The 27,087-nt window shown below is 45.9% G+C and overlaps 1 protein-coding gene across 6 annotated transcripts in view; it reads right to left on the bottom strand.

Annotated features, from left to right (window-relative positions):
- The window catches only part of LOC139059644 (uncharacterized), a 534,381-nt gene that overhangs the window by 337,615 nt on the left and 169,679 nt on the right, over positions 1 to 27,087 (bottom strand). For 5 of the 6 annotated variants that reach the window (XR_011514267.1, XR_011514266.1, XR_011514268.1 and 2 more), the window contains exon 3: positions 9,236 to 9,308. The exons of the other annotated variant lie outside the window; for it this stretch is intronic. Coding sequence is in view for 2 of the 5 variants with exons in the window: in XM_070538065.1 (XP_070394166.1) it covers positions 9,236 to 9,308 (73 nt within the window). In the remaining 3 variants the exon portion in view is untranslated. The remainder of the gene's footprint in view (positions 1 to 9,235; positions 9,309 to 27,087) is intronic. 6 annotated transcript variants of the gene reach the window in all.

Here is a 27,087-nt window from a genome sequence, read left to right as displayed (position 1 = left end):
GGAAATGTTAACACCGCCATTACAGCTTGATTGCTGTGGCTCTCACGTTCCTATAAGTTTTTTTTTTTAATGTAGATATACAAAGCTGTTAGCACATATTCTTGAAAGGCTGCACGTTATTCTAGGTTGCAAAAAGTCAACTGAACTTATTACGGACATTGGTGAATGACGCACAAGATGTTTACGAAAGGAAATAAAGAGTAAGCAGGAGCACCGGTAAACTCACGCTTGCATACCCTGTTTTGGTCTCATAACATTTATACGCAGGATCTGCAACATATTGCATAAACACAAGAGATCAGATAATTGCTAATAGAAAAGTAATCACATAATAATTTCGCAGAGACGCATGAAACCAAAAACAACAAACAGTTGTAGCTGTTCAATTCATCGCATTTTGAAATGCATTGCGTAGGGCGTTACTTCTATTTCCCGCACAGAAAAATGAAGTCTCCACAGCAATCAGACAGGCACATTCTTGAATAGATGCTAAAAATGCTTGAGCATAACAAGGAGTATAGATTGAACCCCGAATTGTAGTGATTGCCTCAACCATGGCAATCACTACAATTCTTCGAGTTCCCAGGTTGATGAACCGATCTTCCTCTCGAAGGGTATTGCTTCCGGCTCAAAGTATATGCTTCGGGCAGCATTTCTCAAAAACGTAACTTCGACAGCAGTGACTATTGATGTAAAAATGGTTGGTATGTAGCGCCGGGCACCTAGGGATACAGCCGAATATTCTTGGTCGCAAAACTCAGAATCTTAAATGAGCCATACATGGGCATGAAAAGAACAAGCAAGTCTTTAGTGTATGTACAGTACATTTGGCATTCCTGTTCTAAAGCACTATTTGCCAAATTGCGTGCCGTGGCCTGCACAGGGCTCTGAACAGATTAGGTGTCGCTACAGAGAGGGGATGTTGGAAAGCACCACGAGCTGAATATATTGCGAACTCTGCATAAACACTTACTGCGTCATAACTATGGTGTGTCCTAACCCTGAATTCTCGGGCCTCGAGCATGTCTGAACATTGCCATCGTTTCGACTTGACTGCTCTCTCACAAAAACGTATCCTTAATCGTGATAAAGTTTCCTCAAATCCTTAGGCATACGATTGTGCCCTATTTCCCTCTTTCCTTCGTTTTGCCTCATCTTCTTCGTTCTACCATTCGTACTGTCTCTTAGTTGCCAAGCAAATGAATAATAATCAAAAAGGTCGCAGAAGTCCGAAAAAATAGCTGCATGAGTCGCGATATCATATTTTATGCTGTTATTCAGTATAATGATACCAAGAGTTTGAAATGGACGAGTGTATAAAGAGCTACGAGTTGAACCATTAAAAGGACACAAGGCAAGAAGAACAAGAATATATACGGATGCCTCTATTGTTGATTCCTTGAGTTTCACTCTTGAACTTTCTTCAAGGCAAATCCAAAAAAGAAACTGCGCTTCTACTATTACAATTTTTTGTGCCAGTATCGAATATATATATTGTGCCAGTCCCATTGTATAAAATATGCTTAACGTGCATGGGTGGACACACAAGTTGCGTTTGCTAGCACACCACTTTCACAGATCAGAGCACAATATGTAGTTTTTTGCTCGGTTTCATGTCAAAGTCGCTATAGTTCAGTCATTTTGCAGCGCAATTCGCTCCATGTAGTATGCCAGTGCGCGGTGCGTGTCGAAATTCTACGCTCGTTCGCACTATGGCGACGACACTCGGTCGCAGTGCGCGCTGGCTTCTCTGCAGTGATGCTTAGTCTACAGCGCGTTAGGCTAAAAAGAGAACCGCGAAAAAAAAATCGAAACCCCAGTTATAGTGAGACAGAATGAGAAGGGCGGGAGGAAAGGAGGCTGGTCGAGAGAGCCACGATCGAATCATCGCTCACAGCGGCCCGAGTGTAGTGGAACAACGATCGCGCGTTTGGCAGAGTTGAGAACTAGGCGAAAGAAATCTATACAGAAAAACCCGAAGCCCAAGCTGAGGACGATTCCAGTGGTGACATATACGCTCGCCCCGACCGGGCACTCTGGCGTCGACAATCCTTTTCACGGCGTTCAGTGCAGTGGCGATCTTCTTTTGAATTCGATCTCAGCGGGGGATGCTCCGGAATGGCGGGCCTTTCAGTCGAATGCCCTGGCGGCAGCTGTGTGATCGGTAGCATTTAGGGACGAGGCCAGCCTCTCGGTCCCACCCATTCCTAGACTCACTGGCACGCACCAACGAGTATAACAGTGGTATTCACTAATTACGGTTTGTTCGATCCACTCAGTAGCTCTTCAGATATTGCGTTTGTGATATTGACTGTATTGAGCAGAGGTCACACTGTGCTAGTAAACAGACTGGAACTCGTTCGACCGATCAGCTGAATTAGGAAGCAGACGGGGCAGAAATTTACTGTGCAGTGATGATTCCCAATTGTGCAGTAAATATGGGGTGGCTAAGGAATTTAGTCATCTCCGCAGAAAGTATATCCTCTTCAAGCCATAGGTGACGTCCTTGAGGTGGCACTTAAAATTTTTTTTACCTGCACAAGCAGTTGTTGCCGTCACCGAATGCGTTTACTGTTACCATAAAACATGCTTCGCACGCAGGTTATATGTGCGTAATATTACTTCCACGGCAGCTTACCCGATGCTTCCACACATGAGGAATGGCCAGTTTTGTGGCTCATCATGTTTCTAAAGGAAGCAGTTGAACAACATGTCTTCTTCACTAACATCCTCGTGGCAAACGAAGAACTTATGCTTTTCTAAATGTGGCCCAATAAAAGCCGCTAGATATTCAGGGCACGAATCCGAAGTGGTTGCATTTCTGCATGTCCTTCAACAGTATTTAGTTCTTAATATCTCGATAATTAGCGTTCAGAAAAAGTCGAGAAGCGAATAACTTTTGATAAGCAGTGCACATATGAAATTCTCTCAAAGCTTCCTTTTGAGGATGAAGAAACGCTGCCATTGTTTTCAGCCACTGCGTCGCTAATGCTTCACTGAAAGACTTAAGGAGAACCAGGACAGACCCTGCCCTTCCGAAGAGCGCACCCGCCCTGTATATGCAAAGTGTACCTGAGATGCTCAAAGTGTCCATGTGCTGAGCACTATATTCGTTCGAAAGACTGCGAAGCGGAGCATGTGCGTCGGTGAGCCCGCTTATTTAAACCAAGGCTGCGTAAGGCATCACACATCTTTATCGAAGACTATCTTCGTGCGCAATGTACACACATAACTGTTCACAAAGAAGGCACAATTAGGGCAATTTATTCAAGCTTTTATGCGCACTTATTGCGCTTTCTATGTAAGTAGATCCCGACTACACTATGATGCCGCTAGTCTGAATAAAGGACTCGCGTGCTCTGCAAATCCCAGTTGCACCGCCTCAGTAATACATGCGTTCTTTTCGGGAAATTACGTGTGCGGTCATTTGCCACTTCAGAGGGCTGCGCAATGGGCTACACAATGTCCTGCCCAGTAAACAAGATATCAAACACTAATGCGGCTCTAGCTCGTATCATCTACACCTTCCATCGCTAAACAGGAGACATGCAAGAAGTTCCAGCGTGACTCTTCCTTCGTGCGTCAATGTATATACGATGAAAGGTTTATTTAATTTTCCGGTGCTCAGGCATAAAATTACTTACACTTAGGAATAAAGCTTGCAACAAACTGCGATGTAATATGTAAGCACTGCTTCCTCTCCAACCAAGCATTGTCTTGATCTATTCCTGTTAAACTTTTGTTTCGTATAGCGTGTTTATTTCCTGTACTTCAGTTAGTTGCTTTCTTTTCTGAGAACTACCTGGTTTATCTTGTTGTGCAAAGTATTTACTCATTTAGTTATTGTGTATGACAATAATTTGTATTCTTTACTGTAACAGCTTCTCCTCTTTTTGTTCCTTCCTCCCGAAAAAGTTGGCAGGCGCTGTGCCCCTCTCGGTGGAAGTTGTCAGCTTGCTCCCTCCCCGTTTCCTTTGTGTGCTTCTATGTTTCCATGACTGATAATAGTAATAATACAGTATTGCCAGTAATTACTTGTATTAGACTGGTGACTAGTCATTTATGCTATTGGTCCAAAGGTGAACTTTTACTAATCGTGTGATAAAGCTTGCTTTCATTCATTGGTTGAAATAAAGTGTCACTGTCCAGCCTCGCGATACTTTAACGATGATTGCCGGTTATTAATAACGAATTGGCAGTAATACTACCTAAGGAACAATTTTTCCCTGCAGATGATTTTCGTTTATTGGCTCGACGACAGATATATTTTTACGCAGGTATAACTAAATATCTGATATGGAGTGTCGGTAAGCACGCAGAAACAATATCCGGGACTGATGAATCAGAAGAAACTAACTTTTCGGTGGGCGAACTTGTGCCCTAAGACGCTTAAGTTGCAACAGTTGTGGCGAGAACGATAGGCGGTCGTCGAATAGAAGCACACCGCTGTAATCTCTCCCTTATATGAGCACGAGCGATCATACAGTCCATAGCAGTCGCAAGGCTTCCCGCTGGTTCAAGAATATACAGGAGCGTTAGCTGCATCCCTGCGAACTGATAGTGACAGACCCATCTCACCAATTTTAAGCTTTCTCTATAGGTATCGACAACTCTCACAAAGACTCAAGCAAAGCAGTCGCAGCTCTCGCAAGATGAATGACTTGATATCATCAATATAGCTAATTGAAAGCTATCACCCTCCAAGCAACGCGGCAATATTAATGTCCCTGTGCGTTTTGTTCGCTGATCTAAGGGTTGCTAAAAAGTAGATTGCCAATCATATCATTAAAGTAAGGAGAAGAACGCATGCGATAGCAAAGGCTTTCGGTTGGTTCATCAGTCGTTTCAATGTAGCTTACAAATTTCATATCGAAGTTTTGTATGACATATAAACTATGAAGACTGCCGCAAAACAGAATAATAAAGTGGTAAACCTTATAAGAAGTGCAGAATGTTTTCGCAAGCGAAAACATATCAATGCATTTATTATGTCTGCTCTTGATATAAATCTTGTTGCACCTCCCCTTTCTAGCTCTTATTGGGCGGCGAGTTATGCCACCTGCAGCGCAGCGATCCTATCACACGCGGCTGCAGAGACTCCGGTGAATAAAACCGGTCGGAAATCGGTGGTCGCCCAACGTACGTCTTCGCAGCTTCATTTGAAATGTCATTGAACATCTGGACCACCTAATGATCTTATGGATTATATCATTTCGCTAAAGTGATAATAATTTATTCAACAGATACATGTTGGATTTAGCTATCATTTCATATCTTATGTCCTAGCTTGCTCATTTTGATTTACACAGTGACTTATTTAATGTTGATATGGATTGCATGGCAAGTACTGAACTTCTGATGCCGCCGGGAACTTGTAGTTACACTTAAAAACGCTATACAATAATAAACTATCACAAACCCATCCATGCATCAGTCTAAAGGTACCTATATTATGCGACGCAATTCATCAGCTTTCGGATATGTTAGTATTTATTACAGCGGCCCATACTATTTGAATCCGCCATCAATTTGACTAAATTCATTATGTCGTGCTGCTGGATATAATGAATTAGACATACAAATACGGTGATTCTGATTTGCTGACAGGGTAAGATTCTTGTTTTTGTGTGATGACGCGTAGCAGCCTGACAATAGGTGGGAATAGGAACTAAGTACCTGGAGGTTATGGTTGTTATTAGGAATACTAACAATATTTTAAAATTCTGCGCTACACACACGCATGATCGGCTTATTTCATTACGCTGCTTCTCTCATGCTAAAAAGACTATGGCATACACTAATGGCAGTCACAATTATAGTCGCTCGCGAAAAATGCGCTAAAGCGCTGAAGACCAAGACATTTTAGCACTCGACTGTCTATGATTATTTGGCTGGCACGCGATAACTACCATACAAAAGGAACGGTATTTGCATACTGTTCACACATATGTATCGCCCAACCTCCGTTAAGATTGCGCCCGGTCATTGCTCGGAGCTGTAAAGTACCGATACTTTTTTTTTCTTAACGATTGGCACATCGCATAATTTGTCAAATATGTTAGATAATTGCATGGAGGTTCGTTTTTGGAGATACCGTAAGAACAAACTACAGTTGAGAGATGCGCAATATATATAATGTATAGCATAAAATATGAGCAACTGAAAGAGAAAGCCAACTCAATATTTATGCCTTAGGTAATATAAACCCTGGTTCTTTTGACAGAAAAGTACAAATAAATACACTTTCTTTCTTCTTTTTTTTTCAAGAAGGCCCGTGCAAACTAAGAAAAAGACAAAAAGCGGTATAATAAACAGGTACTTTAGGAAACAAGCAGTGTGGAATGTTTCAGTGTTTTGATTATTTGAAAATAACGCAGCACTAATCTAACACTTCCCAGATTTCGGAAAATGCAGCAAAACACCGATAAATGTCACAAAAACTTATTTTGTGAAAACATTTAACCGAGAAGCTTGAATATGCCAGGACAGTTGGCTACATGAAAACGGAGCATACGCACGTAGTACAGTGAAAGCTCGTTAATTCGAACTTCAATAATTCAAATTTATGGATAATTCGAACTGTACGATTTGGTCCGGCCAAGCTCCACAGAAGTCTATGTATAAAAAGTCCGTTAATTCGAACGCGAGAAGGTTCCCTCACGGATAATTCGAACTACGCTCACCTGGCACACGGCCAGAGAAACGCGCCTTCTGCCTACACACAAGGCTGTATTGCCTCCTAAACGGAGAGAACGGCGAGAGAAGGCAAAATCGGGAAAAAATCTAACCGACGCGGGGTCAGCCAGAAGGCAGCGGCGGCTGCCGCCTCTCCGTTCTACGTAACCTCCGAGACTTCTTGCCCGTTGCGAATCTCGGAGGCTTTGCAAATCTTGTACAGCTGCTAATGTTGTGCGGAGATGGCACGGCAAGCGCCAAAACACAGCGAATCAAGTACGTCGCAGCTGCGCTTGCAATCAAGAACCAACGAATCAGGGCCTTCGCCACCTTCACATGTTCGGCGTCTTTGTCTCGGCAGTCTTCATCGGTTGTGTACCTCTGTTTTCAGCTTATGAGTTATCGGCCGTCGCGATTCATTGTGATGGTGTTAAGGCTCGGCTAATGTTCGTTTCGGTGGACATCGGTGGTGTGGCACAGTCGGACCCAGAGCTTCGACTTGAAAGTGGCGTGAGCCCGCGGCACACGCCATCACTTTCTGACACGCCAAATTTCTGACATTCCCTCTGCTTCCAAATCGCAGTGTACTGTTGCTCTCCTTCACTTTCGTTAGTTCGAACTTTCGTTAATTCGAACTTAAGCGGCTTCCCCTTGCGGTTCGAATTAACGAGCGTTTACTGTAATATGCATACGTATTCTTTCTTTCTTTCGAAGGTCGGTCTTTGACTGAATTTCCCTTCCCGAAAATCCGTGCTTCTAACACTCGGTGTGTAAACTGTAAAACGTTAAAACTGTACTGACGCTCTGTATTACTGCGGTTTTAGATTTCATTTTCTTGTACTGCTGGTCACGTGTTCTAGCTTTTAGTGCTGTTACAACTGCATTGTTTATATTCTGTGTATTCACATCTGGTAACGTGCTCCCCTCTTCTGCTTGGACATGTGCTGGTCGGCAGTGTATCATGCGGACAGTAAAATTAAAAAAGAGAGTTAGTCTTAAAGATTTTGCGTATGATTAAGACTGCTTTTTTATATAGAAATGACACGAATTAAGTGCGTAACAGGTCACATTTAGGCTTGATTAAATGTTAGAAAATACATTCACCGTCACTAATGTTATAGGTTGGTGGCGATATGTATCAAAATATTATACCCATATCCGCCAGAAAGCGTTAATACGTACTGTGTTACTGAGTTTTGTCAATGGAAAATGCAACACTTAATTACCTTACAGTGGTGTGACGTGGCTATAATACCGTTCGTCGACACATTTTGACCACGTAACACGTATCACACAAAAAGTAAGTGAAACCAACACACATACCTCCCGCCGGTGTCGTCCCTTTTTATTTCGCTGTTTATCCTTCAACCAATTTAACACCAATATCAAATGTAAGCAATAGCTACACCATATTACAATAAACAGTAAACACTGCAGATTGTACACTTACAGAAAACCCTCCAGGTAAATATCCAGCATAACACATATGATAATAAAGCTAGATGATTTTATCCAAACATAAGTCAACAAAAAAAAGAGCCTTTACGCATGAATACAAAAAAAAATAGCCACCAGAGAAAGCCTTGAAAGTGGCGCCTCTGAATGAATAAAGAAAAAACTATGTGGTATTTTCAGATACAAAAAAAATAAGAAAGGTCTACTCTGATGCTTATTGCGTTGAGAACCATCGATGCAATTAGCAGTGCCTGACAACGGCTCAAATTGCACACGTAGAAATTTCTTTAAATGGATGGTGACGTTGAAGCTGGGCGGTAAAAGGCGATTGACTCGAAGGCTCGTAACCTGTGAATGCTGAAAACTGTGGGCTGGATTGAAGTTACGCTACCTGAAATTGCAAATGGCGGTATCTGCTCTCCTCTTTAGTTTTGTATGCATTTAATTGTAGCTGTACAAATACGATATGCAAGTTTAAGATACACTGAGCAGTCCTGCGCTGCTGGCATTTATTACAGACATGCGAGACAATTAAACAGACCAAAATCAATGTACGTTCAACGTGCTATGCTGAGCAAGCAACACTGTAGCGTACCAGCATTTTGTACCCAAAAGCTGGGCGCGGAGTGAGAAATCGCACTCCACACAGCATTTAATGACGTATCCCGATGCTAAAGAAAGCTCTAGGTTTTTCTTCAAATACGTCAATGGTCATTTAGCGTTTGACTCGTTGTTGTTGTCGCTTGTCACGGGTTCGTTTTTGTAACGACGAGGAAGAGAAAATAATGAGGACGGGGCGCTAATGGTGGTCATCAGCCCACGGCATCAGCACTTCCTCGACACTGTACGCAACACCAACGGAGACAGGATCGCATGCAGCATGCGGATGGGTATTAGCAAAACGTCATTTGTGCTTCACGTGTAATGTCCGCTTGACAGTGAATGAACGCACGCACGCACGCTGCAGCAACAACACGAACGATAACCGAGTGTTTATTAAGCCGCAGGCTCCGCGCGTACCATTTCGTACCATTTCTAAGTGCATGCCCCGTTCGAACAAGACTGTACTCGTTAATGTCGCAAGAATAAAGACTCGGACACATACTTTCGTCTTCGCCGACGGTGACCACCCGTGAGCTGAACTTGCGCCGGACTCTTTCTTTGCTGGGACTACTTTCCTGGTTCGCAGAAAAAAGAAGAAACAAACAACACAAAGCAGAAGATCAAGCGACCCGCTGAGCTCAGATTGCAGCCCGAAAGCAGAAGCTTTCGGCGCCACCGACAAGAACAGACAGGAAACATTAACACACACACACACACACATAGGAAAGCAGACACGACAGCCGGGGACCAGTTCTGAGATTGCGAGCGTCTTATTTTTTTCTTTCTCCTACGGCTGTCTGTGCAGGTGAAGCGCCAGCGGTAATTACAAGGGCAACGAAAGCAGCGTGGACGGGGCAGTGCACAGCTTGAAGGCTGGCGGGGCGAAAGTCAAACGAATGCCCGAACGAGCATACCGGGTGGACCGTGGCCGCGGCGGGTGATCTATGGACTGCCGCGAAGAGGCATCGACTGTCCCTGGAAAGCGGCGCTGACAACAGTGGTCGGGCCCGCCACGTATAGGCGGTGCGTGAAAGGGAAGAGGCGCGAGGTTTTTTTCCATTAACGAATGTTGAAGGAAATGCTCTGCTATATAGGTCCCGATTTGAAACTAAACTTTCGGACAGCATGACGAGCGGAGCATGATCCACATGAATCAAACATCCTTGCTTTTCCGCAAATCACGATGTATTGCTGCAGGAGTTAATAGGCCGTTTCTTCGTGGCGTTCTGCAGCTGAACGCAAATTTCCGATTTTGGCTATATAGAGACCGCGCCAGCTATACAGAGTTTCCCTCGTAACTTGAGCCAATAATTTAAAATGAAAGGCGCGTCGGAAGCGAATTGAACCGAACGCATAAAATTCGCAATAGCCTATAGTAACTCGGGCGTCTTTTTGGTTTCCGCAAAACTCACTAATTACGTGTAATTACCATTTTTTTATTATTGACTGAGGAGCCCAAGTATGATATCCAGATTTGTAGAGTACCATCAGAAACCAGCGATCGAGTTATTTCATGTACAGTACATCTCACTTGAATGAGTGAAGGCAAGGTGCAAAGGACCAGTACTGAAGAAGGACACAAATGACAGGACCGTCGTTTGTGTCCTTCTTCAGTCCTGGTCTTTTGCGCCTTGCCTTTACTCATTCAAGCATGAACCAACTAGCCCAAGCAAGAGTTTTACTTGAGCATACATCTCACGTAGTTCTTTTTTCCGGATTGCAAAGAAATCCCGCGAAATATGAAAAAAGCCACCTGATGGAGCGCTTGCGCAGTGGTATCGTGCTGCTCTCAAGCGTCCGTTCTCAAGTGTGCTCCCAAACATTGTGCGTACAAACGAACGTAGCATTCAGCAGGGTGCGCTGCCGCTTAAAAGGAGACAGGGAAACCGTTATCGCAGCGCAAGCGATAACGGTTGCTGGCGTAAATCGCACAGCCAACGCCTACCTCGCTGCCTTGTCGCCTTCTAAGCGGTGGCACACCCTGCTGAATGCTACATTCGTTTGTGCGCACAAGGTTTGGGAGCACTCCAATCACGGCGTGCAAGCGAGCATGTCACGTGGTACGATTTTGTTGTATTTCGCGGGCATCTGCAGGAAGCGGAAAACAACTAATACTTAGAGATAGTTAGAAACTGCTTATTCGAACGTTTCGCAGACCGCTCTACAACTTTCTAATTGAATTTTTCTGCCTAAGTTCGTTGCTACGGAAGTTGGTTAATAAAATCTTGACTAATTATGCAATTAAGCAGAATAAGAACACAGCGTGACTTGCTCCATCCAGTAGTCTGCAACACGCATTTGGTCGTGCCGTCTTGGAGTGCATCGGCATATTTTTAAACTCTGCCTGAAGTTAGCTGAGACAACCTGTATATTCTGACAGGCGTAAGGTGTGGATGTGCTCGTGAGGATTTAGATTCATGGACATTTATGGTAACAGAAGACAGGTGGTCCGATATGCTTAGTCCTATGTCCGACTTAATCCGATCTCCCTAGGCGGCATTGAGACTAACAGCCTATGCGCATTGCTTTGAGAGCTTAACCTCACCAATCAATGACCGTGCCGAGCTCTGGGTGCGATTTGGACAAGCCCTCCCCGGCGCCGCTATTACTGATACACCACCGTACATATATATCGAGTTCTGCAGACATTGAAAAATACGAATTCCTTGTATAAAATTTATCAATGCCCACTTGCGACCCCCGCAAAAACGATCGGTCACCTTGATGGCGGACTTGTTGGCGAGAGTGATATCTGAATCGCTTTTTTATTTATTTCCTTTCAACTCGCGTAAAGATACGACGTTTGCACGCTATCGTTGGATCGCTTCGGCGTCTTCGTTAATTCTAACTATCACTCTTATCGAAAGGTCTATGCCCTTGATCAATTCAAGCAGGTTGTACGCCTTTATATAAGGCACACGCCGCTGGCAGGACACATTTCGAGCTGCACGTTTTAAGTAAGCCTACTATCTCTTCATAGCCATTTTTTTTTCTGTCTTACATTTAAAAGACTGGTAATACAAGTCTTTGGAAATACGCATTATATTTGAAACCTCAGCAGTCATGGAGGCATTACGGAATCAGGGTGTAGACGAGCCATATGTAAAAATACTGGAAGATATCTATAGCGGCTCCACAGCCACCGTAGTTCTCCATGAAGCAAGCAACAAAATCCCAATAAAGAAAGGCGTCAGGCAGGGAGATACGATTTCTCCAATACTATTCACAGCGTGTTTACAGGAGGTATTCAGAGACCTGGATTGGGAAGAATTGGGGATAAAAGTTAATGGAGAATACCTTAGTAACTTGCGATTCGCTGATGATATTGCCTTGCTTAGTAATTCAGGGGACCAATTGCAATGCATGCTCACTGACCTGGAGAGGCAAAGCAGAAGAGTTGGCCTAAAAATTAATCTGCAGAAAACTAAAGTAATGCTTAACAATCTCGGGAGAGAACAGCAATTTACAATAGGCAGCGAGGCTCTGGAAGTCGTCAGGGAATACATCTACTTAGGGCAGGTTGTGACGGCGGATCCGGATCATGAGCCGGAAGTAATCAGAAGAATAAGAATGGGCTGGGGGGCATTTGGCAGGCATTCTCAGATCATGAACAGCAGGTTGCCATTATCCCTCAAGAGAAAAGTATATAATAGCTGTGTCTTACCAGTACTCACCTACGGGGCAGAAACCTGGAGGCTTACCAAAAGGGTTCTACTCAAATTGAGGACGACGCAACGAGCCATGGAAAGAAGAATGATAGGTGTAACGTTAAGGGATAAGAAAAGAGCAGATTGGGTGAGGGAACAAACGCGAGTTAATGACATCTTAGTTGAAATCAAGAAAAAGAAATGGGCATGGGCAGGACATGTAATGAGGAGGAAAGATAACCGATGGTCATTAAGGGTTACGGACTGGATCCCAAGGGAAGGGAAGCGTAGCAGGGGACGGCAGAAAGTTAGGTGGGCGGATGAGATTAAGAAGTTTGGAGGCACGGCATGGCCACAATTAGTACATGACCGGGGTTGTTGGAGAAGTATGGGAGAGGCCTTTGCCCTGCAGTGGGCGTAACCAGGCTGATGATGATGATGATGATGATGACATTTAAAAGACTGGTAATACAAGTCTTTGGAAATACGCATTATATTTGTTTTGCGTGTTGGCCACAGCAAATGACTGAGATGTATGAAAGTGTGTGCGTGACGCGTTCTTTGGCTGACGTTATTTACTGCCTCTGTTGTGAGTAAAGAACGCTATGGTTGCTCGGTCCCACCCTCAACGAGCCACCACAGACCTTCGGCTATGATGCGAATAACTAAAACGCCCAACGATGCACCGTCAGCGCAAGCAAATGTTGGTCCCTGTGCTTGGAACACAAAAACACGGAAACTTATATTGATGAGTCACCACCATCATCATGGTCGTCACAAAAAAAAACTAATGAAAAGAAAAGAAAATAGAAATAACAGATAGACACAATGAATAGAAGCTCGCAGATATACAGACAGCGGGCACGTCCCAGGGCTTGCCATAGCATCCGTTTCGCTCCATTAATTGCTGCGCACAGGTCACCTGACGTGCCCACGCCACGGTCCCGCGACGCTAACGGCACTTTAATAGCCTTTAGAGGGCGTACATTAAATGGCCTTGCCAGGACGTGCACTGACGCTGCACGACGCCGCACATGACTCGACGCTCGTCTAAGGATACGCACAAGCTCTCCGCCGCGAGGGGAGGACCTTTTGCTTGGTTTTGTATGGATTATGCAGTGCGACGCTCGTGTACACAATGGCTTACACGTGCAGCGTCACTTGGTGCTGCATACTGATAAGGGACGTGCTTGTAGCACAACGAGTGAGCGTGTTCTTTTTCACCTCCACATTGTAGGTGTACAGGAGGCAGGGTGTTGACGTTGCCGAGTCTCCAAAGGGCTACACGTTCGGTCGCCCCCATCTACATCTGAAGAATGCCGATTCCTCGGGCTGCTTCAGGAAGAGTGAAAAATGACGAACACCCTCATAAGTATAGAGTCAGCTCATCAAGGAGAGTGCTGCGGAGTCTCTCCACTAAGAGCATATTTGCCCAGAGAGAGAGAGAGAGAGAGAGAGAGAGAGAGAGAGAAAGAGAGAGAGAGAGAAGCGATGAAACACAGAAAGGTAAACCAGAGTAATGGTCCCGTTGGCTACTCTGCATTGGGCGATGGTGCAAGGGCCGAAAATGTGAGGAGAAAAGAAGATTGAAGAAAATCTGTCCGCATGAACACAGTGAATGCATCTGACAGCGACTTTATAGTTTTTTCAATCGGTCATGACGCTTTTTAAAAACCCGTTATAATGCCTTTAGAGCATTTTGGGCTGACGGCGGCTGAAATCTGGATCCAATAATTATGTTTTTTTATTTACGGTTGTCAAGCTTGTCGAGCGAGTTGAGCCTGCGCGTATGCCAGGTGTAGTATAAGCACAACAGAAAACCGATGACACAGTTGCGAGAAACAAGGTCTCCAAGATTGTCCGTACGCTAATCGATCCTGGAGGCAATGATCATGGGCATATTAAATTCTCAAGAGTTCCTAAAATGTGCCGCCTAAGACTGAAGTCTTCCTTTCCTTCTTATTTGCCTTTTCTTTGTTTTGAGAGAGGAGGTGCGCGCTGGCACCTCGTTCTATATACCGAGTTCAGACTAAGAGTCCATATGCTAGAGCGCTAAGCCAGAACCGGCACGGGCCAATTGTGTTGAATAAGCACGCAGCATATAAGGCTTTATCAAAATATGATTATAACGCACCACGCTATGTCACAATCAGAATCGTACTGTTAATAATATTAAGAGGACATCAAACAAAAGCAAAGTAGTAAAAAAATAATACCGAAAAGGGTACGTAATCAGAACAAACCCCCTACTATACAGAGTTTTTTTTTTTGCTTCGAAAACTTTTTTTAATGCATAGAAAATTTACTCGAATCATGTTATTACAGATGAATTGTATGCCAAGGCGAACCATTTGCAGCAACAACACGTGGAGGGTCAGCCTCATCCCTACTGCAAGCCCATAATGGAAGGAAGGAAGTAGGAATAGACGGAAAGGCAGGGAGGTTAACAAGCTCCTAATGCATTGATGAAGCAAGAATGAGCTTGCTCGACACCCATTTTCCATGGTGTATCACGAATTTCGGAGGAGAGAGTGTAACGTTGATGGGCAGGAGGGCTTAGAGTGTGTCATGGCATCCTCCAAGCAACTCGGCTCCTGTTGTTATCGCTGAGGCTCGTCATTCGCCTTTTGCAGTCATGCGAACCATTGAAACTTTTAGACACGTGTAAGGCACCGTAACACCACATGAAGGGAATCACTCAAGAAGTCTCTTCAGGAAATAAACAAAAGTTAAATTCATAAAATCATAAAACGTTATAACCGAGTTTTGAAAGATGCAGAATGGATCTCGGTTATCCCACTAAAATGCCGACAATGCCCATGATAGAATAATCAGTCGACGGTCTCATACGTAAGAGCGATACGTTCACGATAGCTGCGCAACAACTTGCCCTATTCCCAATTTACTTCATATATCCACAGTACATCCAGGAGTATTCGGACGGATTGAGGCAGAATAATTCATCTGCTTCTGCATTCATCACACCAGACTTGAAGCTCCAACAAAAATCTAGATTACCTCGAATGACATCTTGTACAGTAACCGAATTTCTTTTCTCTCTTGCACTTCATATGGTCAGTGAATATCACACAAAGCTGGGTTAAGTTTAGTGATTCCCCAAGTCGCCCTTCAGTCAAAGAACAGCACAGACCGAAATGCATTGAATACAGATTTCGTATATCTGTATTTGGTATCTGTATATACGGTAGCCAGGGCAAGAACTCACGTTATTGCTTATGAGTGGATTCCAGGACACTGCAATATTCCTTGAAAAACTCGAAAATGAAAATACAGTAAATCTCCCTCTTATGCATTGTGAAATCAGCCTGTTGCTGAGGCAGATTTCCGGTCGACTTAGCACAAACATCAAAGTGCTCAAACATCAAAGAAATCAAAGTGCTCAGAGTTATTGCTTATAGATCCTAACATTAAACTGTTCATTTTTCCAAAGTTCAGTGATAATAGAAACTTTGCAACTTTATTGCACCTTCTGCGGATCGGGACAGAATTCATGTGTCACTTTCTACGCAAGATTCAACGCACTACATCTTGCCTGCAACGTCATTGTGGCCCCGCTGACAAGGACGTACAACGCCTTCTCGAGTGCCCGCGACATGATACTACAAGGAAAGGACTATACAGGCTGATTTAATATTGTTAGACCGCATACTTTTCACTCTGAAAAAAAAAAAACCGTGACAAACAAACGTACTTGGACCACGAACAACAATACAGCTATAGAAAAGAAAGAAAAACTACTGGCTTTTAAAAATCTTTTGAAAAAGAAAGCAAATACATTACGTCCTTGCTAAATGTATCATGGTTGACCCCACTATTACATTGCCCTTGAACGCCAGAAGTTGTATAGTAGTGTGTATGATTTATATGTCTTCCTGTGTAGATATAAACTGACCTTGTGTGCCTGTTCCCAGAATCATTTGTGCACTTTCCTTGCAAATGTTAATCCTATTTGTCACCACATCAGTAACCCCCCCCCCCTTCTGTTTTGCTTGTTCTGCGAAAAGGGGTAACCGGCGCCAACAATGGCGTCAGCCTATCCGTTCATTTCACATTAATAAAAAAATACAATCAATTGCCTGCCTAACCTCAATAGATCAACTACCGTTTTAATTACAAACTTTACGGCGAATCATTGTATTGAAAAAGCTGAAGAAAATCGCCTTGAAGGTCTTGTTCTGTGTCTGTAAACTTCAATACGGCCATGTAGACCAGAATAACTCGTGTCACAATGTTCGTTCAATTTTCCTGATTACATACGCGGCACTTCGTAACGAGGCTCGTGGTGCAACCCGCTTGCGAGGTTCGGCACACCGCTGTACCGCGCGAGAAAGCAGTCTGTCTCGCTCAAGTGGTGCCGAAGCGGCTATGCGGGCAATCGGAAGTGGCGCAAATCACCAGTGGAATCGACTCGTGGAAAGAGGAAAGTTTCACGGGCAGCTTGATTACGTCACTCTTACGTCACAAAGGGGTCAGACGGATAGCCGCGCTTCGCGGTGCCGCGCGCGTGATCAGGTAAATTTAACGAATAATTTCACGCGAGTTCTTTCGGTTTATACGGCCATCCTGAAATCCCATAACTAAGTTTCTGTGTCGATTCCCCTTGAACTTTACAATATAAACATGTGTCGTAAAGCTTGTAACTAAAAAGTTAATTGTCGTAATCAGTTCAATTAGTGAATATAAGTGTGATTTTTATTTCAAACAGTATCCGCCCGGAAGCACAATTATTTTGTAGTGACGTGACACAGGTAAATATTATAGGCTCTAATTTTTTTAAGAATTCGGAGCAAAAAAAAAACTGTGTGCATCATCTTTCAGTGGGCAGCGAAATCTAGCACAATACCTACGTCGCGGTGTGTACTGCTCACAGCAATACTGCAGTCCAGCACTAACATTTCGGTGCAGAACAGTAACAATAATTTACAGGTAAATAGCACGCAAAATTACCAAACGATTCCTGAGAAAATTTCACAAGACATAAATAAACTCATCACAGGTAACAATCATTGAAGTTATCATCCGTTCTGAGTGTGATTTCCACTTTATATGTTTCGCTGGAAAAAACCCATGTTTTAGTCATTCTAGTCGGAGTGATAATTCCTGTGTAGAAAGAGAAATGCTTCAAAAGTTTCATTGTTGATATTCTGTTGTGATTTATTTCATGGTAATTACCACTCTCACAATAAAACCACGTCGTAATGTCTCTCTATCTGTCGCTTTCGCAACGTCATCTGGGCGTACAGTCAAACCCATATAGTGAATAGGGGCATTAATACCTGCTGATCATCCAACCTACGTCTGGTTAACAAAGCGATTGATTGATTTATTGATTGATACACATCACTCTCGGCCTGCTACTACTTCCGGTCGATTATTTAGTCAGACTAATTGAACAATCTTAACAGGAGGCGCACATTTCTCATTATTAAAGACAAAATAAAGCGAGTCAATTTGCTCCAGCTCAAGTGCTGGCAAACGCAACGTGTACATACGCTCAGAAGAGCACACCTCCAGGTTACCCAGCGTAAGACGCTCGTGAATAAAAAGGTGCCACTAAGACGCTTCACTCGTTACTTCCGCCGCTGAGCAGCTTTAAACCCTACTCTGGGCAGCGTGAGAATACCACACGCCACTTTATACAAACGTGACGGGAAAACAATGAAGGCAGTGCATTGTAATGAGCGTCGGTATGCTTTGTTGCAATGCAGCCGGACCATTACACCAAAGATAAGGATCATTATCCTGCTCCGGTGCCCGTACGTACGCAGCCCGCCTAAGCGCCTCATTACGATATTACGCCGACTTTCGATGGGCGTAATCCTTCATGGGCAAACACTTCTTCACGCGGCTTGAGTGTAGAGCAACTTTTCCCGCGTGCTTCCCGCGAAGCGTGAATCCTCTGCGCTTTAAGGTGCCTCGAAGATTGAAATTACGAGCAACCATTGTTAGCTCACCGCCGGAGCCGCTTTCGCGTAAAGAAAAAGGGTGCGTGACATGGTATAGTGCGTGTAACATAAAACACGTGTTCGTCTTTAGATTACATTAAACGCACCCCCTCCCCCATTTTTACCCAGGGAAAAGAAGGCAGTGAAGCGCTGCTGAGGTAGCCCACTTTGGTACACCGCAGCAATCTCGAGTTGTTTTGCTTTTTGTTCTTTAACAGTACATACGAACGCGCCCGGAACACTCGTGCATCTCCGCGTGGCCGATTAAAGCCTGAGCGCGCCCGCATAATTTCCGCGCAACCCTTCCAGAATAATTAGCCAACAGCCGCGCACGTTCCTTCATTCATTCATTCTTTCTTTTTTGTTGTGGTGTAAATACAAGCAGGGGCGCGACAGCGTGTCGTCATCGCAATATGCGAGAGTATGCAAATCAGCAACTGTGGGCTGTAAGGGGCATTTATTACCAACATGTACAGAGCTCGCATAACTTGAACCGACAAGTTGTATATCACTCCCCATTTTTTTCCTCATCAGAAAATGTTTATTCCTCCTCCTCCCCTAAAAAAAAAATAAAATAATAAATTCTTGCTCCCTCGTGAACTCTCGTGCACAGCCAAAAGCCAGCATTTCTTTTTTTCTTTTTCTTTTCATTTTGGTCGTTCGGAAAGTAATAATGCCCTGAAACCCCGAAATGTGCAGAGTTTTGTGTAATCGGCCTCGCACGAATATTGACCCCAGGCATGCGCAGATTTCAATATGTGGAAACGGAAAAATAAAAAGAGGAACGCTACTACTTATTCACGACGTGAAAAGTGAGCATTGCTATGAAGCCCATTCGAGGCATATATTATGAAAATTCGATAAGGAGTGCCGGCGTGCTTACGTAACGCAACGTTTCACAATCTGCGCGATGACACGTGTTCTCACTCACTGGGTGGGGGCGTTATTTCGGAACGTATACGCGTGACGAGCATCCGCATCAACACAAACGCTATGCACTGACGAATAGAAAGGCGCTAATCGGTGTTTCTTCCGTGTAGCGATTCCTTACAGCGCATCATCTTCATGGCGACCGCGCCACCGGAACAACAAGACTAACAACCCACAACAGCCTCAGGGTCACCGTATCACCATACTGCTGCGCTGTTAGCTCGAGCACAATACACGGATCCATTAGCGCACCGCTAAGGAGGTAACCATGTTTTGTTCGCCGCGGGATATCCCAGACGCCTAAGGGAAGTGGGAGGAAAGGGGGGCAGGGGAGACGTTGCAGCGACGCGTGCAACCATGTCGCGCAAAAACACGCTCCTCGCGGAGACACGGTTGCGGTCCTACGCCCACGCGAAGCCAGGAAATAAGCGAACGCGAAAAAAGAATCGGAGCAGCTACACGTGGAACAGCGAGGAATCGCTGAAAGGCGGCTCTCGTTCAGGTAAAGGAGAAGACGAGATGACGGCGTGCAGCAATCAGCCTTCGGGCACGGACGCGCGCAGCCGCATTTCCTCGATGCTGCGCGATCCTAAAATAGGCAAACCAATGAAGAAAAATATCGGCCCGCCTAACAAAGGGGAAGCAGATACGCGGCGACGAGTGAGCGAACACAGCCGAGTGCGCCCGCTGATGCAGCGCTATCTGGTTCCGGAGTATACGTGTATACTATATACAACGCCTGGCATCGGCTATGCTGCCGCTGCTGTTTCTCTCTTTATCTCTAGCCGTCGCCCGCGTCGCGCCCGCAGGGAACGAGGAATCCGTACGAGGAACCCAGGTACACAGACGCGTATCTCCATTTTTTTTTTCGGCACATTCTCTCCGCGAGAAGTGCCTCGTGTCACGTGTACACCGATGCGAACGCCGCGCCGACCCACCCGTACGTGTACACGCGGCAGGTATGTTTCCCTCGCTCTCAGTGTCTGCCTCTCCCGGCAAGAATGAACGTCCCTTGTACATGGCGCCGCACACAGACTACACCGAGTCCTTCGCGGCCAGCAAAGGAAGCAGCACACACACACACGCGCACCGGACGGACCAGCGTCGATGATGATCCCGTGTCGCCGGGAAAACAGCCACCCTTAATGACGCGCGCGCGATGCTTGATGTGCCCGCGGCTGCTGGTATCTCTCCCACGATGCCGTTCTTTCTCGTGAGCGCGCTGCGTGCGTGTGTGTGCAGGTGTTTGTGTCCCAGCGGCACAGCAGCGTACCTTGTCGAGGCCTCCGCTTTCGGGCGCGGACTGAGTTCTCTCCCCCTTCTCCGTCGCCTCGTGCGCAAGAAGAAGACGACGACGACGACGACTCGCTGCGCAAAAAGCTCGCGCTTGCACGTACGCAGGGAGCCGCGTGCCCCTGGGCACGCAGCCTCGTGGAGCGATGAAGACAGGAAGAAGAAGTAGAAAAGAATAAAAAAATTCGAAGGAGACGCGTTCCCGAGTTTTTTCGCTCTTTTCCTGCCTCTTCTCCGGACCCCTTCGCGTGCCGCGGGCCCATATTCGCCATCCTACCGAAACGCATGGCAAAGGCGGCAGCCGCAGCCATATAGCATCGCGGATAAACGTATACGCACAACGCACCGCGAAGAGTGCGTACAGTGCTCGCATGTGGCCTGATGGCGGAATCAATCGAGTCTGCGAACGTCTCAGAATATGGCCAAAGAAGCAAAATTCAATCTTCCCTCCCTGCTCAAGATTGTGTACCCTGCAGACTAGCCTTGTATTTTTCTTTTTTGGTTCCCAATTTCCTGGTTTCTTTCCTCTATTTTTCACTGTCATCAAGAACGTAACTAACAAAAAAACACATGTTCCAGTGCCATCAAATCTGTTCACCTAAGTGCGGGCAGAGGAGCAACAAGGGTGCGATTGGGCAGGAAATAATAAAAGTAATATAATCGCGCGGTGGTACACGGGGTACGCACCAAATAACTAAAGCAAAGGACTTTACAAATAATAGCAACTTAGAGCCATCTTTCGGACATCAGCACTTCGGAGGAGCGGCTGGATAGTGAAGCTCGCACTTGGCGTTCACAACCATACACAGGAAGCACGCTCAAGCGGCCGTATAAAAGACGCGTTTAGGCGGCTTTGTTTTTGCGCTACCCTCCTACAGGCATTAACGATTGCTTAACATCCGAAGAAGCTCGTTTTGGTGTCAACCTGAGTGCTATCTGAAGCGGGACCACCGCGAAGAAAGAAAGAAAGAAAAAAAGATGTTAGAAGATTGCGTGGCTCGTGGGGCAACTCTCTGCACGAGAGCGGCCCTTTTAAAGGAACGATTCTGCACCGTTAGAATTAATTCTCCAGCGCGCGGTGAAACATGAATAAAAGTAACGCCCCTCAGCCGGGAAGGGTACACGAGCCGCCCAATTTTCTCCTCCTGAATGCCGAATAAGGTGTCGCAACTTCGAAAAGCCCCGTACCCGTGTGATTTCAGCAATAATCGCACCACCGACTCTACTCCTCGCTTGTTAAGCAACGCAGTCTTTCCACTTCCGTGTTAGAAAGGCGAATATGTCAATAATAATAAGGAGAGAGAGAGAGAGAGAGAGAGAGAGAGAGAGAGAGAGAGAGAGAGAGAGAGAGAGAGAGAGGAACGCTTCCTGCCAATGCTTCCGGGAAACCACCCTCGGAGTTTTGTTGCGCAGATATGACGTCACGCGAATTGTCAAGCCACGCCAACACGGACGGTGTCTGTGTATTCAGCTGCAGAATAAGCTAAACGTGCACATCCAGGGTTGGTACCATAAGTATAAGAGTAATATGGCTACGACACCACATTTACTGTTGTCAGAGTAAAATATTCTTGCACGAGAAGCACCTGCGAAGGAAAGCTTTGAAAGTGACCGTGAAAACAGTTTTTTGTTTTGTTTTTGAGACGATACAGATTTTTAAATCAAAAGTAATGAGCAGAGGAGTTCCTAAACGAGGAAGACATACTATGCTGCTGATAACGTGAGCTCCAGAATACTAACTAACAAGAACTTATTAATTAACTGTTTTATTAGTGAGTTCGAGGCAGTTGTCTAACTGGCAAATTTAGAGACAATGACATTTTAATGCACATTCACCTTTTGCCCGAATTTGACGCTGAAATTCGATGATAAATATCTCCTATTAAGTGCGGCAAGATTATAAAAGAATAGTGAATGTGCATTAAAATGTCATTACCTTCAGATTCGCATTTAAACAACTGCCCCTAAGGCACTAATAAGAATGTTAATTAATAATTGTTTAGTAATTAGTCTTCCGAAGTTCACGTTATTAGCGGCAAAGCATGCGTCCACCTCGCCTGGGAACTCGTGTGCAAAAATTAACGCCACGATCGCTGCGCTTACAGCCTTTCTATAAAAAATCTGTATGGTAACAAAAAAAAAATCGAGGACACCTAAGCACTCCTTATGAGTTGGGAATGCGAAAGCGTTAATGTCCAATTGAACGCCGCTGAGCGGTACTTTGAATTTCGCGCTGCGGGTGACGTTTGCGCTAAGGCTTGTTCCGCCCGCCATCTATTGGGGGAGTTGACGACGATGGTGTATTTCGCTGCCTGCCTCTTCGCTTGTTCTGCTTCGTTCTACCGCTTCTACCCTTTCCCCCACCCCCAGTGTAGGGTAGCAAACCGGATGCTCTTCTGGTTGAGCTCACTGCCTTTCCCATCCTTGCTTTTTTTCTCGCTTCCTTTACTTCGTCTGCGGCGCACTGGCGTGGACGGCCACGTTTCGTTATTGCTCAGGTTGCGGCCGCCGACGATGTGGATGCTTCAGACTCCACGGCGGTACTTGCTGCCCGAGCCAGCAGGCGCGAACCAGCGTCGCGATAGCGCGCTCCTGAAGTGGCGTCGCAGCCATGCACTGGGCAGTTGGGTGCCGTTTCTTCGCTGCTACAGACGCCGCCCGCCTTTTCGCTCAATGGGCCAATTAATGCTTTTGAATAATTAAATAAATAAAGAGAGAGAGATAGAGACTGCATATCGACGTGCCCCACCCCTGAACTGTGCATGAAACCGAACGGATTCCACCCTGAAACTGCATTTGAAATCGAATTTATAGGCACTGCTAAAAACACTATCTTGAAAAGACTATGTGCATACTCGCGATAAGTCTATCGCTTCATTCGACATATATGGTCAACCATTAAAAAAAAATCTAGTGACAATACTCTTTTATCTTCTATTCTCATCTTTTAAGCTAACAGGTACAAACACACATACGCATATACTATTATCGATACCAAGGAAAAAATATAAAACACAATAGAACGAAGACCTTTGCCTACGAAGGCCGTAGGCGAAGCATTGAAAGCGATAATCAAGGTTTAGCGTGTCCCTGAAGGCGTCTGCGATAGCTCGCGTGATGAAGATCACTCGAGGCAGCACCACAGACAACTGCGTTGAATGCTTCGCATGTCGATGATCCACGAGTTGAGACCAAAGGAAAACCCATCGCCGTTCGTCAGCGCCAAAATAAAGGACTAGATAGATAACATATCTATAAAGGATAATCTATATCTGTATCTAATCTGTAGACAGATAATTAGTTTTCTGTCCGTTCCCCTCAGACCAGTCTATGCACCAGGGTGTGGCTTGCATACGGTTGTTCAGAATAGGAGCGCTAATGTGCAGGCGCCGACAAAAGTGGTATACTCCACGCAGTCCAGCGCAGCGGGAGCCGGAGCAGCGGCACACTGCACCGCGACGCCATCTACAGGCGGCATCTGAGATCGAGACAGCCAATGGGTGCCCTTTATTATCGGCAGACATGATCCCAGATGCTGCCTGTAGATGGCGCTGCGATGCAGAAAATTTGGTTGTGGGAGTTTATAGAGTTTATTTTTTATTGTTTATCTTAGGTAGGACATTGGGCAGTATATAGTAGCAAGAGCTTGGTGGCGCAACCCACCGCCCCGTTCCAAAGGGGACGCTCATAACATCCATCCATCCGTTGCTCCGGCTCCCGCAGCGTGGACTGCGTGGAGTATACCACTTTTGTCGGCGCCTGTACGTGCGCAGAGAACGTACATTACATGTTCACTAAGTACAGGGCAGCCTGAATACTGTCCTGGCTCCGGCAATGCTGATTGAGCGCAGCATGACAGTTCATACATACGCTTGGCTGCGCGTTTCCAGTTACAGTTTAACCTTCTAGGCGTGGGCCGCGCATGCGCGTTCACACCGTGGCAGCACGTCAACGGTGACGGCTCAAACGTGCCTCGAACCTCCGTATAATTGCTATCGCAATAAAAAAAGTACTCCGCATGTTTGTGCCAATCTGACGAATGATACACCAAAGACAGCGAATCTATGTATAAGCGAATTCTTACACCCCTTGGAAGTACTTGTTCGCTGGATTTACGACCACGGCTGCTGTATTCCATTGCAGTCGTGGCTGGCTGCCCTTGGTGACGGCTTTCACGCATCCTGTGTTGCAGCACAGAGGTGTCATCTCTTACTGCCGCAGCCGTATTAACCACTCGCTGGCCTTCAATGGGGGCACGGTATAACGTGACGTACGAAAGAAATGACGGATTACGGGTTTCATTTTATGAAACATTGATCACTAGGCCTCAAAGCACGTTTTCGGCTTCGAGACGCACGCTGCGTTGCATTTATATATTTAATATCGACCAAGCCGTCCCCGCCATGGTTGCTTAGTGGCTATGGTGTTGGGCTGCTAAGCACGAGGTCGCGGGATCGAATCCTGGCCACGGCGGCCGCATTTCGGCGGGGTCGAAATGCGCAAACATCCGTGCACTTAGATTTAGGTGCACGTGAAAGAAACCCAGGTGGTCCAAATTTCCGGAGTCCCCTACTACAGCGTGCCTCATAATCAGAAAGTGGTTTTGGCATGTAAAACCCCATAATTTTATTTTTGACCATGCCATCGTAACGCCGGGCTGCGCCACACAAAAGCCGACACGGAACTCCCCTTCACAACTGCATTTCCAAAGAAAAAAGAAAAAGAAGCAACAATAAAGTTGGAAAAGCAAAAGAGCGAGCACTCTCAGACGCAATTTCTCAAAACAAGGCCACCTTTCTGAGCATCGAGCGGGCCGTCATCTTAGGTGCGTGAGGATAATAGTTTCTGAGCAACCATCGAACTGTAGACGTGGCGCAAGGATGTTGCGACTTTGCGCGGCCCGCTGTCTACACTTTTATTAGGCGAAGCTACGTAATATATGCATGCGCCGCCTCGTGCCCACACACATTGAATCTCGCTTACGGGTGCTCTTCCCGGGCGCGCGGCATTAAACGATCGGATTACGTTGTTCCTCTCGAGACCGCGCCGCCGAGCGCATGAGGTGAAGTCGAAGGCCGGTGTTTAGAGCCGAGGCGATGACCGCCTGCGTGCGCGCGCGCTCGGAAACCCATCCCACAATTACTCGGGCATTCTCCTCACGGGGACCGCCAAGGGGGGGCCCCGTGCACCCCTCGCCCTCATCGTTTCTGCCCTTTCCCTCGCCCATTCCCGAGTGCATTTGTGCACACAGGACAGTAAGACTGTTGACGGCAGGACAAGCAAAGGGTTAGGAGGAGGTGGAGGGAGGACAGCGGGTAGGTGGGGGGGGGGAGGCGTGATGGGCACGGAGGGGCGGCCACGGAGTAAGACATATAGGAGGTGAAACTCCCGTCAGCGCGAGCGAGCGCGGGCGACCAGATAAAGTCACAATTGTTGCATGCGCCGACGCTACCCTATGCAGTGGCGGCACCATGCGGCGCGTCGTAGAAGCAGCAGCGGAAAAAAAAAAAAAGCAGCGCCCGGCGCTCACTCCGGCGGCACCCGCTCAAAGCAGACGACAAGCAGACGACACGGGTGTTTGCTTCAGCGGGCACGCCGTAACCGAACTGCGTAGGTGCGCGCACTCAAGAAAACTGTTTTGTTGTGTGCCCATCAAAAAAAGCAACACGTGTGGCAAACTTCCGCTAATCTTCCTCTTATCGCCAAGCAGCTAGGGCAACTAGTTTTCGCGAGTCTTATAAAAAAGAAAAGGAACGGAAACACATGCACGGCGGCATCCTTCCTAAGCGCATTGTTGAACTGCCCTGCCTGAACGCCCCGAGTGGATCTCGAACGGCGCTGCGAGCCGCACCCGTGCCACGTCTACACGCAATGTCGTCTGCGCTGCAGACGAACTCGTCGTTGTTTCTTTTCTTTTCTTTCCTTCTTTTTTTTGGGGGGGGGGGGGACGAGGGCTATATATGAGACTGGGAGCCGGCTCCGCTCGACTAAGAGCAGATAGCGTGAAAGGACTTTGGAGCGCTGCGAACCACACCCCTACACGTGTACAAAGCTGAATTTGTTGCGACATCATCTTAACCGAGGCGTTGGCACCGAGAACTGTGGCGTCAATGTAGTAATTTAGCAGCAGTTTGTGTACATTCGCCTTCATCTCTGAAACAGTAGATTGTTACATATATATAAAGGCGTGACTCATGAATGTGTCAGATGATTTAAGGGGACATGAAGCAGCCATAGGGAATTCATGATTACGTGCAAATTTACGAGGTTTACTACGCCAGAACTGCAAAAAATATACTGGAGATGTCACACCTAGAGAATTCCAAATAAATATCGCCTATTATAATCCGGTTCCATTAATAATAACCAGAATCCAGCGTTACTTGTCTTTTTTATTCCTCCCCGGTACAAGTGTAGCTGTGGTGGCCAAGAATTAAACCAGCGAGACTGTTATCAGTCGCAGTAACAACACAGCACCGTATCAAGGCAACTATCACAAGGGAGAATTCCAATGCACG

The sequence above is a fragment of the Dermacentor albipictus genome, chromosome 4, assembly GCF_038994185.2.
Source record: "Dermacentor albipictus isolate Rhodes 1998 colony chromosome 4, USDA_Dalb.pri_finalv2, whole genome shotgun sequence".
NCBI lineage: Eukaryota > Metazoa > Arthropoda > Arachnida > Ixodida > Ixodidae > Dermacentor > Dermacentor albipictus.
The sequence above is the reverse complement of the archived record's forward strand: the minus strand, read 5'-3'. Positions and strand labels throughout refer to the sequence as shown.